At 39.6% G+C, this 12,610-nt stretch overlaps 2 protein-coding genes across 3 annotated transcripts in view; both read left to right on the forward strand.

The window, feature by feature from the left end:
- The window catches only part of LOC121254653 (DNA topoisomerase 3-beta), a 55,521-nt gene that overhangs the window by 14,747 nt on the left and 28,164 nt on the right, over window positions 1-12,610 (forward strand). For both annotated transcript variants that reach the window (XM_041154775.1, XM_041154783.1), the window contains exons 6-8: window positions 2,161-2,404; window positions 3,652-3,814; window positions 3,898-4,017. In XM_041154775.1, coding sequence (XP_041010709.1) covers window positions 2,161-2,404; window positions 3,652-3,814; window positions 3,898-4,017 — 527 coding nt within the window. The remainder of the gene's footprint in view (window positions 1-2,160; window positions 2,405-3,651; window positions 3,815-3,897; window positions 4,018-12,610) is intronic.
- On the forward strand, window positions 10,189-11,270 carry LOC121254678 (uncharacterized mitochondrial protein AtMg00810-like). The gene is made up of 2 exons (XM_041154804.1): window positions 10,189-10,525; window positions 10,658-11,270. Exons 1-2 carry the CDS (start codon window positions 10,484-10,486, stop codon window positions 11,078-11,080), a joined length of 465 nt encoding a protein of 154 aa, XP_041010738.1. The 5' UTR covers window positions 10,189-10,483; the 3' UTR covers window positions 11,081-11,270.

Here is a 12,610-nt window from a genome sequence, read left to right on the forward strand (position 1 = left end):
TGCTTGCTCTGAGATTGTTTGGTTTTGTGGGTTGTTGGGAGAGCTTAGTTTCTCTCAGAACGAGCCTACTCCTTTTCATGCCGAGTGTGGTGTAGAAGGGTTGGGGAAATGAGGGATATCGAGCGGCTGCGAAAATGGGAAGGGTAAAAAAGGGAATGCATCAAAATGCACCATTTGGTGCTTTTTTTTTTACCTTTTGGGCAAGCTTGGTTTTTGAATTTTATGGGTTTGGGCTTAGGAAATGGGTTGGGCCATTGACAAAATTAGAGTGGAGAAAGTATTGATCACCTTTTGATTCATTGCAAGTTGGCTAGGGGGTTATAGGTGTTGATCTTTATTTTTATTTTTATGTTTATTCTTATTCTTTTATTCGAGTGGGCTCCCCAATGGTTGGTGTAGTTGTTGGCAAAGCCCTTGGGAAGTTGCAATCATACTAAAGTTTGGTGGATGGTTCTTTTGTGCTTAATGTGGTGTATTTGATAGAAGTGCAATACTATTAACATTTGATGATGGCGAGAAGATGGTGTTAGGGTTAAAAGCCATTATAGTCGACTCCCTTCATAGTTGGATGGCTGTCCACAACAGCTCTTGATTTGCTGGTGTCGGAACGTTGAGCTGCCAATTCAACTAAAACCAATTGGTGTTAGAGAATGTACACTCAAGTCTTTTATGGTATTCCATGTCACACCCAGTATGCTTGTTTCTAGAATGGTCACAAATAGCGCTATTGTGGACACATTCCAACAATCCCTCCTTCATGATGATGCTCCCGTAATTCGAACCCATCACTTTTGGCTTTGATACCACTTGTCGAACCATTGAGTTGCAAGACACTTAAAAAACTAATTTGTGTTTGGTAGTAGACACTCAAGTCTTATGGCATTTGACATTGCATTCTGCAGGCCTGTTTTTAGAGTGGTCGCAGGGAGCAATATTGTGGACACATCCTAACAACTAGTTTTCTAGATTTTATAGACTTCTGTTTTTGTGCCGTTACCATTTACTCAGGTGTGTTCTCTTGTCTACTTGTGTAGATGGGTTGTGTTGCACCACCCCCTCCATTATCAATGAAATTGACTGACTTTATCAAGGAAAAAATCATAGGATAGAAAAGGTCTCAAAATATCAACTTTAACCTGTTGAGACATAGAATTTGGTTGAGGGAGGAAGATAGAAACTCTAAATTTTTTCACCAGTTAGCTAATTCAAATCGGGGGAATAATTTCATTGAAGCATTAGTCATCAATAACTCCTCCTATTCAAGCCATACAAAAGTAAGTGAACATATTGTACAATATTATAATTGTCTTTAATTTGAATAATTCAGTTGGTATCCCAATTGGATAGCCTTAGTTTTGATACCATTGGAGAGGAGGAAGTTAGGTGGATGGAATGACGGTTCGAGCAAAGTGAGATTTTTGATGTTTTGCAAGCTCTAAAGTGGTGAGAAAACACCAGGTCTAGATACTTCTCTAATGCTTTTTTTCTAGATGTGTCTGGGGTAATCTAGATAGGTGGATGGAACGAAGTTTCAAGGAAAGTGATATATTTGATGTCTTGCAAGCTCTAAATGGTGAATGAACGTTTTCCCTGGATCCTACCTTTGGAAGAGGTTTATTGAAGCCTTAATGCCACTTTATTGCATTCACTCCTTAAGGGGATGAGAGAGCATTTTCGAACCATTAGACTTGTGGGAGGTGTTTACTAGATTGTTTCTAAAGTCCTAGCTAATAGATGAAAGCGGCACTGTGAATTTAAATGTAGGAACTCCTTAAGCGAAATATGGTGCTATCCTTATCCAATGATAGGGAATGGAACCACTATAGCAGTTATGTAGGAACTCCGTAAGCTAAAGATGGAGTGCTATTCTTATTCAAAGATAGGGAATGGAACCATTATAGCAGTTTGTTTGATCCGCTAACCAAAATTGAAATACTATGAATAGTTAAAGACCAAAATGCCCTTATCTAAACAAAATAAAAGTTAACTGAATGATAACAAGACTCCTCCTCTCTAACAAGCATGGCAACTTGGATGATAACTCTTTTGTGTGTGGTTATAGCCTCTTGTATGTCAGGAGGTTTTGATCTGTCATACATGATGTTCCCTAATGAATTCCATTTGATACTCCTAAAACATAATGTTAATCGTTTTTTGCAGTTATTGAGTGCACTGGCTTTCATACAAGGGATGCTAGCAGAAGAGTTTATCGTGCACGGTTTTCTTCTGTCATAGGCAAAGACCTTATGAAGGCTATGGACAACCTTGTTGAACCCAACAGAGATGAGGCACTGGCAGTGGATGCTCGGCAAGAGATAGATTTGAAAGTTGGAGTTGCCTTTACACGATTTCAAACTACTTATTTCCAGGGAAAATATGGGAATCTTGATTCTAGAGTCATCTCGTAGGTTCTCCTTCTCTCACATCCTTTTTCGTAGTTTATGTATATCTAATGTCATATATTATCTATGTCCTTTTGCACTATTGCTCTGTTTTGATGTATGTGAATGTCAAGTAAACTCTCATTCTACCTTCTGCTTCTGCCTCCTCCGGCGAACCGTATTCTTCAGAATAAAGTTCAGAATGCTAGTAAAATGTATACTTGTCAAAAAGGAATGTTAGTAAAATATTCAAATTCCAGATATGACCAGAAATTCTAACATGAGCATAGAATGGGAGAACTACTTATAAAAAAGAAAAGGAGAAAAAAACATAGAATGGATGAACTAAGAGCAGTGTAGAGAAAATATCAGTCTTAGTGATGGGTTCTGGATTCCTTTTGCTTTAGTAACTGCCAAAGGATAAGATAGACATGACAAAACCAAGTTAATTGGACAAATGTAGGCACACGGCGGCTTTCAGTTGTACCCCATCTAAGTGGATTCAATATTACTTTCAAATATATATATATATATTTGTATGTATTTTATAAAGTGCAGTTTTTTTCTGAGTCAGCGTCTTATATATATATATATATATTAATGTGTTTAAAATAAATATTTTAATCAGACAAAATCTTGGCCTTTCTCCCCCTTTCTTGAACATCATTCCTGCATCTTCTATTGGATATAATTTTTTTTAACTTCTGAATCAGAAGCACTGTGAGGACGCTATGTTCTTTTGCTTTCATAACCGAGTAATTTATAGCCTCACACTGGATGGACATATCCATTGTGCTTTTATACTTTTTATAGTATTTGCATTGGTATGTATTCTGAGGGGTTTACAATTATTCTCATGAACATGTTTTCTTTCGGAATCAGTTTAGCTTATGGCTTTCACTTAAAAGTTGGTTTGTGCCTCTACTTGCAAGTATGTGACCAAGGTTTTCTGCAAATAGATTAATTGCCTTGGGATTGTGGATTACATTCCCTTTTTATCAACTTTATGTATTATGTTAATGTTGCCGTATTGTGTTGATGTTGCCCTCAGTTTTTTAATTGTGTTACATTAGTTATTCCCTTAGCTGTAGCTCAGTTGGCACAAGGGTGAACTAGGGTTAAGTGGCAAGGTTCTTGATTTTCTAACAGTGAATATGAAACCACATTTATTTTAAATATTTTCCAAGGTGCTGTGTAGCTAAATTTCATTTTTAGATATCTGTTCTGATTTCTATTGGAGTGAATAATGCTTATGAATTGCTTGTTTCAGCTACGGACCATGTCAAACTCCGACCCTAGGGTTTTGTGTACAGCGCTATTTGCAAATAACTACTTTTAAGCCAGAAAAGTTTTGGGCTTTGCGACCTTACATAATGCAAGATGGATATGAACTTCAGCTAGAATGGGAGCGCAACAAGTTGTTCGATGTAGATGTGAGGCCGTATTTGCTTTTTCCTTGCAGTACTCTTCCTTAACTTTTCAATGATAATGTGTTTCATACTCCTCCATATTTCAGGTCACTACTATGTTTCAAAAGTTGGTAATGGAAGATGGAATTTTAGAAGTTACTGAAATATCAGAAAAACAGGAAAGCAAAAGTCGTCCTTCTGGTCTTAATACGGTGAATCTTCTGAAGGTCAGAAACATTTGTGGATTGACTTGCCTTTTTTATTAATTGAATACCATATCGAGTCGAAATACATTTTACACTGTGATATTAAAGCCTTTAAAGTAATATGGCTATGGGATGTGAGCTTCACCAGCTAGATATGTTGTTAGCCAGTGTCAACTGTGAGAAACATACTGGCGTCTTCAAGAGTTCAAGAGCATTGAATAAAGGCTATCGGTTATCACCTTGGGTTTTGATATAATAATGGTGATTCGTAGAATGATGGTTGCAATTGCTATGGGTGGCTATCTGTCTGGTTTTGAGGTTGGCATTGGTAATTGTGGGTCTATGATGATTTCTAATATGCTGTTTCCGGATGCTGCTACTGTTTTTTGATGTTGTATCTAAAAATTAAGCTAGAACATGTGTATGGCTGTTCTATTTTGTTCCTGTGGGAGAGTTTGATGGGATTGAGGGGTTGGCTGGAGTTTTGGGATGTAAGTTTGGAGTTCGCACACCACATATTTTTCTATGCCTTTGGGTTCTTCTTTTAGGGCTCTTGTGATGTGGATAACTGACATTGAAAAGATTGAGAGAGAGAGAGAGAGAGAGAAAAACAATACCATTGAGAATATGGAAAGAGGACTCCTCACAGGTTGGAAAAAGAAAAGTTGTACTTCTCAAAATGGAGGTGGATTGCCCTTATGAAAATTATTTTGCCTAGCTGTCCTACAAACTTCCTCGTTGGTATATTTCCAATATACTTGTTTTTGATAAGTAAGTCAATTTTATTAAAAGTGCAGGGGGTAGGGCTACAGAGAACGTCATGATAGTCTCCTGCAAACCACGGATTTGAGCTGACGAAGCTTCATACATCCCTAGGAGTACAGATCTGCAGTGTTCTCTCTCTATCTTTGTCGAAGCTCTCTACGTCGTGTTACACAGATCTGCGCCAACAAAGCTTCCTGCATGGCTGGGAGTACAGATCTGCATCGAAGCTCTCTCACGCTCGGACTCCTGCATCACTGAACCTGCACAATCTGCAATGTACTTTCATTGGAAGGTTTTGAGTGCTGCTCCAGTGGTTTGCTGCTCTAGTGAAATGAGTGCACAGATGGCTATTTCCGGTGATGATTACCAGAAATAGTTCTCTGTTTCACTCCGTTTGTTTACCAACCATTATGGGTCAGTTTGTGCGCTTTTGGGTGGAATTGAAGGCTTCCAGTTTTCACTAGAGGCATGGAGGTCCTCAATAAAAATTGTGGAGAAGAGCATAAAGGTCTAGAGGTCTGTCATTTTGGGTTGTAGCGGTATAGGGTGGCTGGTGGATATGGTGGAAGCAATGTTTCAGGCAGTGAGACAATCAGAATTCATAAAACACGAGCGAAGGGAGCAAAGCCTTTGTGGCTCAACGATGCTCCAACGTAAATTGTAGGTTTTTAATTGTAACTGAATAGAGTGGAGGAGGTCGGCAGGGGTTTCTAGTCACTTTGGAAGGGTATGAAGGCTTGAGTTGGGAGAAATTTGTTGTTGAGTTACACAAATTCGCTGCTCTATTTTTTCGCATTCATGGAGATGGGTCATTGGGGAAAAGCCAACAGAATTCATCTGCTCATGGGAACAACATTATGGAGCAGAAGCAAAAAGACCCCAACACAACCACGGTTGCGAGTTGTTCAAATGCAAAAGCTCTAAATACGGGTCATGCTTTGGTGACTCAGTTTGATAATAGGGGCAAGAAGGAAAACTATGAAAAGGGTATGCAGCCTCTACAGATCACGCATGGACATAACCCAAGTCAGACGGTGTCTGACTCCTCTGAATCTTACAAAACAAGGGATGGTTATGGTCTTCCCATTGGCATGCACAATACATTGAAAGAGATGCAAAACCAGCTTGCCGAGTTGAAGGCAGCGGTTGCTATGTTATCAGCGAAACTTGATGGGTTGGGCATGTTAAAAGGTGGAAATGGGGTTGTAAGGCCCAATAAGGGGAGCCAAATCGCAAGTCATTTACACAAAAGAGTGAGCTGGGTGTGCTAAGCGAGGGGTCAAATCCTATAAAATTGGATAAAGGAAAAAAGAAAGTTGGGTTTGGCCAAGGAGAGTGTGGTGGGTCAAAAGGAGAAGCGGGTTATCTACATTCGAAGTGGATTCTACTTCGGTGAGTGGCGCACCCCCTGAAAGAACTTGCGGTATTGGGAAGCTTTTGGGTTTTCCGCCAATCAAATGGAGACCAGGGCTCCACCACCCATGACGAAGGAAACCAGTCTCTCAGTACCTCTTCAGGCACCTTGTGGGTCGACACATAGCTTTGGCCAAGATGGTGACATCATTAATGGCGTTGTGGAGGAGATGCGAGATTTGCATGCAGGAAATGGGTTGGAGGGGAGGATGGGAAAACTTGGATTGGTGGGACAGACATTGGTGCATTGGTGGTGGTTTCTAATTTCTTAGGCATTGGGTTTGGCGCGTCTTTGGGCTTGGTCTAGATGGGATTGGTTTCTAATTTCTCCCTAGATGGGCTTAATGGTCATTATTTCCTTATATCTATTTCTACACCCTAACTTGGTGTTTTCTTTTGTATACATCCAGTGTACTTGGCTATGCCCATTGGTATTAATAAATTTTTACTTATAAAAAAAAATAAAAGTGCAGGGGGGCGCAACCCAAGTGCACAGGTCACAGAGTGTATACAAGAGAAAATATTGTTATGTATATAATTTAGGTCTTTCTATATTTAGATTGTATAGCAGAGAATTAGGTTAACTATAAATAGCCTTAACGTGTGACAGAGAAATTGGTAGAAGAAATATCTAGCAAGTTGTAACTCTTTTCTATAAATAATGAAAGAAACCTAATGGAAGAGGTATTCAGACCAATCTTGTCATGGTATCAGAGCCGTTACTCTGATATTCATCTTTGTGATCTTAATATTTGAGCGTTGGCGTGTTGCGACAGGAGGAATTTTTTTTTCTCTCACTGTTTCCACAAGTTTATCTTTTTTTTTTTTGGTATTCTTGGTTGGGAGTCGGAGCTGTCTGTGGTGTTTTCACTTGTGGGATCGAGTATTTGGTGGCTGTCGGAGTTATTTTGGGTGTTGCGAACACTGTTTTGCCTTGCGGGCTCCTTCTTTTGGTGCCTTCTCGTGGTGGTTGGGCAGTTGTGGGGCAGTCGGCCATTTCTGTGGCAGACGGCAGTTTCTGTGGCGGTCGACTCCTTCTGTGGGTGGCTATGTGGTGGTAAGCTAAGTCTGTGGTGGTTTGTTGGTGCTTGTCGGCAGTTTCTGAGTAGTTTCTGGTGGCTGAAGACGTGTGGGTGTCACCTTCGGTGAGTATTGGCAATCTCTGTGGAGGTTTTTTTTTTTTTTTTTTTTTTTTTTTTTTGTGGCGGTCCAAAAGTTTCTGGGTGGCTGTGTTGTAGTCGGGTCTCTATGCTGGTTTCTGTAATTTTTTGGGTAGGTATCGAACTCCTTTGTCCGTAAGGTATCTCTCTCCAAAAAAAAAAAAAAAAAAAAACTGATTTTGGGCCTTTTATTTTGGGCGTGGACTTACTTAGGACCTTGGACCCCCCTTGTTACCGTGACTTTGAGTTTGGCTTGCCACTTATTTGATTGACTATTTGAGCATATTCTCTAAGTGCTTTTTATCATGTCTATTGAAAATACTATTGTTCGCTTTACTGGAAAGAATTTTCCTACATGAGAATTTCAGTTTAAGATGTTTTTGAAAGGAAAAGAATTATCAAATCATATTGATAATTCTACTAAAGTTCTCACTGATGAAAAAGAATTTGCTCAATGGGAGGTCAAGGATGCCAAGGTAATCTCTTGGCTATTGGGGATGATTGAGTCTCACCTTGTGACCAATCTTCGTTATTTTACTACTGCTCAGACTGTGTGGGATTATCTTCACTGTATTTATCACCAAGATCATAGTGCTCGGAAGTTCCAATTAGAATTGGAAATTAGTACTTATAATCAAGGCAATTTACCTATCGCACAATTTTATTCTAGTTTCATTAACCTTTGGTGCGAGTATTCTGCCATTGTTCATGCTAAGGTTTCCACTACGGCGCTCGCGGCTCTTCAAGCAGTTCATGCTGAGAGTCAACGCGATCAGTTTTTAATGAAGCTTTGGCCCGAATTTGAGCCCGTTCGAGCTGGTTTGTTGAACCGTAATCTGGTTCCTTCTTTGGATATTTGTTTGGGAGATTTGTTGCGTGAAGAACAACGGTTATCCACTCAAATATGTATGACTTCTGAGAAGGTTTTTTCTGAGACTGTGAATGTAGCCTATGCAGCACAAGGGAGAGGGAGGAACAAGTTGCAATATTTCAGTTGCAAGGAATTTGGTCATATCGCTCGCAGCTGTTCTAAGAAAGTTTGCAACTACTGCAAGAAAGAGGGTCATCTCATCAAAGATTGTCGAGTACGGCCTCAGAATCGGCAATCCCAAGCTTTTCAGGCTGATGTACAGTCTTCTTCTTCATCTTTTGCGCCGCCTACTGTAAGCTCGGATTCATCTGTTCTCACACCAGCAATGGTCCAACAGATGATTGTGTCTGCTTTTACGGCCTTAGGCCTGCAAGGTATGGGCACTAACTCAACTTCTTGGGTTGTTGATTCGGGCGCTTCTAATCATATGACTGGTAATATGACGGGTCTCCATGGTGTTCGTAAGTATAGAGGCACGCAAAATATTCAGATCGCTGATGGCAGTACTCTTCCTATTACTGCTGTTGGTAATTTGGGCTCTTTATTTCGCGATGTTTTTGTCTCTCCTGGATTGTCTACCAATTTGATTTCTGTTGGACAATTGGTAGATAATAATTGTGATGTTCACTTTTCTTGTGGTGGTTCTCTTGTGCAGGATCAGATGTCGGGGACGGTGATTGCGAAGGGGCCTAAAATAGGACGTTTATTTCCCTTACAATTTTCTATTCCTAATGTTGTTTCTCTTGCTTGTACGGCTACTGCCAATACTAATGACGTCTGGCATAAGAAATTAGGTCATCCTAATTCTGTTGTCTTGACTCATTTTATGAAACATGGTTTTTTGGGCAATAAAGATTCATTTTCTTCTTCTCCTGTATCTTTTGATTGTGCTACTTGTCGTCTTGGTAAAAGTAAAACTTTACCTTTTCTTGCGCATGGTAGTCGTGCTTCTAATTGTTTTGAGATCGTGCATACTGACGTTTGGGGTGTGAGTCCTGTTATTTCTCATGGTCAGTATTGTTATTTTGTGACATTTATCGATGATTATAGTCCATTCACCTGGATATATTTTCTCCGTTCTAAAGCTGATGTGTTTTCTGTCTTTCAAAAATTTGTTGCGCTTGTTGAGACACAGTTTAGTACTTGTATCAAAACTTTACGCTCTGACTCAGGGGGGAGTACATGTCTCATTTTTTTCAAACTTTTCTTCAGCAAAAGGGGATCATTTCCCAGCATTCATGTCCTTATACTCCTCAACAAAATGAAGTCACTGAGCGTAAGAATCGTTATCTCTTAGATGTCGTCCGTACTTTGTTGATTGACTCTTCTGTACCTTCTAAGTTCTGGGTAGAAGCTTTATCTACTGCTATCTATTTGATCAATCGTTTACCTACTGTTACTCTAGATTATGATTCTTCCTATTTTCGACTATTTGGCATATATCCCGAGTATCAATCCTTTCATACATTTGGGTCTGTTTGTTTTGTTCATCTGCCACCTGTTGAGCGTCACAAGCTTGCTGCACAATCTGTCACATGTGCCTTTATGGGATATAGTTCTACTAAAAAAGGATTTGTTTGTTATGATGCTCATGCAAATAAATCCCGAATCTCACGGAATGTGATTTTCTTTGAAAATCAATATTTCTTTCAGTCTCAGGTTATTTTTGATCCTCCTATTACTCTTCTTCCCGCTTTTGATGATGTATCTTCTTCTATTAAGCGTTTTCAACCAGGTATGGTGTATCATCGACGTCTTCCCCCTTCTTCAACGCCCCTTCCAGACACTGATCCATCATCTGATTCTACGGTTCCTATACGTCGGCACTCCACTCGAGTTACACATCCACTGGATGGGTATGGTTTTCCTTACATCTCGCTTATTGCCACTCTCGACACTATTTCTGTTCCTCACTCTTATATCCAGGCATCCACCCAAACATGTTGGCAGCAGGCTATGCAAGAGGAAATCCGAGCGCTTCAAGACAATCACACTTGGGACCTTGTAATTTGTCCCTCTGATGTCAAACCTATTGGTTGTAAATGGGTGTACTCAGTCAAGTTTCGAGCTGATGGCTCACTGGACAAATATAAGGCCCGCCTCGTGGTTCTTGGGAACCGACAGGAGTATGATATTGATTATGAAGAGACATTTGCACCTGTTGCCAAAATGACTACTGTGCGGACTATCTTGGCACTTGCTGCATTGCAAGGGTGGTCTCTTCGGCAGATGGATGTGAAGAATGCTTTTCTACATGGGGATTTGATGGAAGAAATCTATGTCCCCACCTCCCGGCATGTTTGCTACACCTTCCTCAGAGGTTTGTCAGCTACGCCGATCCTTGTATGGATCGAAACAAGCTCCATGTGCATAGTTTGACAAATTTCGCTCTAAGCTGCTTGTTTTTTATTTTACTCAAAGTCAGTTTGATTCCTCTCTTTTTCTTCGCAAGACTTCTGCAGGAATTGTATTGCTTCTCGTATATGTCGATGACATTGTGATTATTGGCTCAGATATTGAGTTAATTAAGCAATTACAACAGCATCTCAAGGCCTCTTTTCACATGAAAGATCTTGGTCTCCTGCAGTACTTTCTTGGCCTTGAGGTGCAGCTTACTCCAACTGGTACGTTGTTACACCAGCACAAATACACGCTAGACGTTATTTCATTGGGTGGTCTCCAATCGGGTAACCTTGTTTTTACTCCCTTGGAGGTAAATCTTAAGCTTCGTCAGGAAGGAGAGCTTCTATCAGATCCATCCTTGTATTGGCAGCTTGTTGGGAGTTTAAACTACTTGATGATTACTCGTCCTGACATTTCTTTTGCTGTGCAACAAGTCAGTCAATTTATGTACCTCCCCGACATCTTCATTTAGCCGCTGCCCGCCGCATTCTCCGATATCTGAAGGGCACCTCTACACGCGGGTTGTTCTTTCATAAAGAATCTTCCTTACAGTTGATGGGGTATAATGATGCTGATTGGGCCGGATGTGCGGATATTCGTCGCTCCGTTACTGGCTGGTGCATATTCTTAGGCAATGCACTCATTTCTTGGAAGAGTAAGAAGCAAGATAGAGTGTCCAAGTCCTCTACTTAGTCTGAGTATCGTGCTATGTCTTCCGCATGCTCTGAGATCACATGGCTTCGTGGGTTATTAGGTGAACTTGGTTTTCCTCAACTGCATCCCACTCCTCTTCATGCTGATAATACCAGTGCTATTCAAATCGCCGCTAATCCTGTCTTCCATGAGCATACGAAACATATTGAAGTCGATTGCCATTCCATACGTGAATCCTTTGACAAACATGTGATTACTCTCCCTCACATTTTCACTTAACGTCAAACTGCAGACATATTCATTAAAGCTCTTTCTCGGCACCGGCATCAGTTCTTGGTTGACAAATTGATGCTTTTTGATCCACCAGCATCAATTTGAGGGGGGATGTTATGTATATAATTTAGGTCTTTCTATATTTAGGTCTTTCTATATTTAGATTGTATAGCAGAGAATTAGATTAACTATAAATAGCCTTAACGTGTGACAGAGAAATCGGTAGAAGAAATATCTAGCAAGTTGTAACTTTTTTCTATAAATAATGAAAGAAACCTAATGGAAGAGGTATTCAGACCAATCTTGTCAAATATATCCAATATACTTGACAACACTCCTCTGTTTCGATGAGATTATTCCCTACACCGACTGAAAAAAATGGTAGGATTTGAAATAACATGAAAAGGCAAGTGTGAGGTGCTACAATGCAACATGGTTTGAGCCATTAAAGGGAATGTAATTCTGGGATTCTTATTGGAGTTTTATTAAACCAAATTTGTTATTAAGAGAGTTGATTCAAGGTCCCTTACTTTGTAAAAGGATTGTCAAATTTTAATTTAAATTATTCAGGTTGTCATTTTTATTAGTGTGGACTATTTTATTTCAGATAAACTTCCCCAATTTTTTATGTGTTAATTTTGTTTTTATTAAATAATATTTGAATGGGAGGGTGCAGAATATGTTTCCTTTATGTTTGTGACGTGAATTATATGTATGTGAATTTTTATTTACCAAGTTGTTATGAATACTTAGGTTCCTGTCTTCCTGGTAATGAACATAAAAATTAAAGCAATGATATTAGGAGAAGAGAAGATTAAATGCTACTACACACCGTCTGTAAGTAACTTGGGAAAATGTAAGTGATGCTGAAGTCTAACTTGAAACGCAACGGTTTAGCATGTTGTAGAAGTTGATCGATCACTGTCTCTTACAATTGTTCGAGTTCATATATGACCTCATCGGGAAGAAAAATTCTGTCTTTTACAACAATTTAAAGTCCTTGAACATTATAAAATGAATACCACTATCCCACTATCTAATTTTACAGGCTTAGCTGACTTGTCAAAATGTAAAG

This window comes from Juglans microcarpa x Juglans regia, chromosome 1D (assembly GCF_004785595.1).
Source record: "Juglans microcarpa x Juglans regia isolate MS1-56 chromosome 1D, Jm3101_v1.0, whole genome shotgun sequence".
NCBI classification, from domain to species: domain Eukaryota; kingdom Viridiplantae; phylum Streptophyta; class Magnoliopsida; order Fagales; family Juglandaceae; genus Juglans; species Juglans microcarpa x Juglans regia.

Excerpts from the sequence above, each read along its gene's own strand:
- LOC121254678 (XM_041154804.1), top strand. The coding sequence starts at position 10,484 with ATGTCCCCACCTCCCGGCATGTTTGCTACACCTTCCTCAGAG. Across the intron at positions 10,526-10,657 it reads TTGCTACACCTTCCTCAGAG|ACTTCTGCAGGAATTGTATT; the intron begins GTTTGTCAGCTA and ends TTTCTTCGCAAG.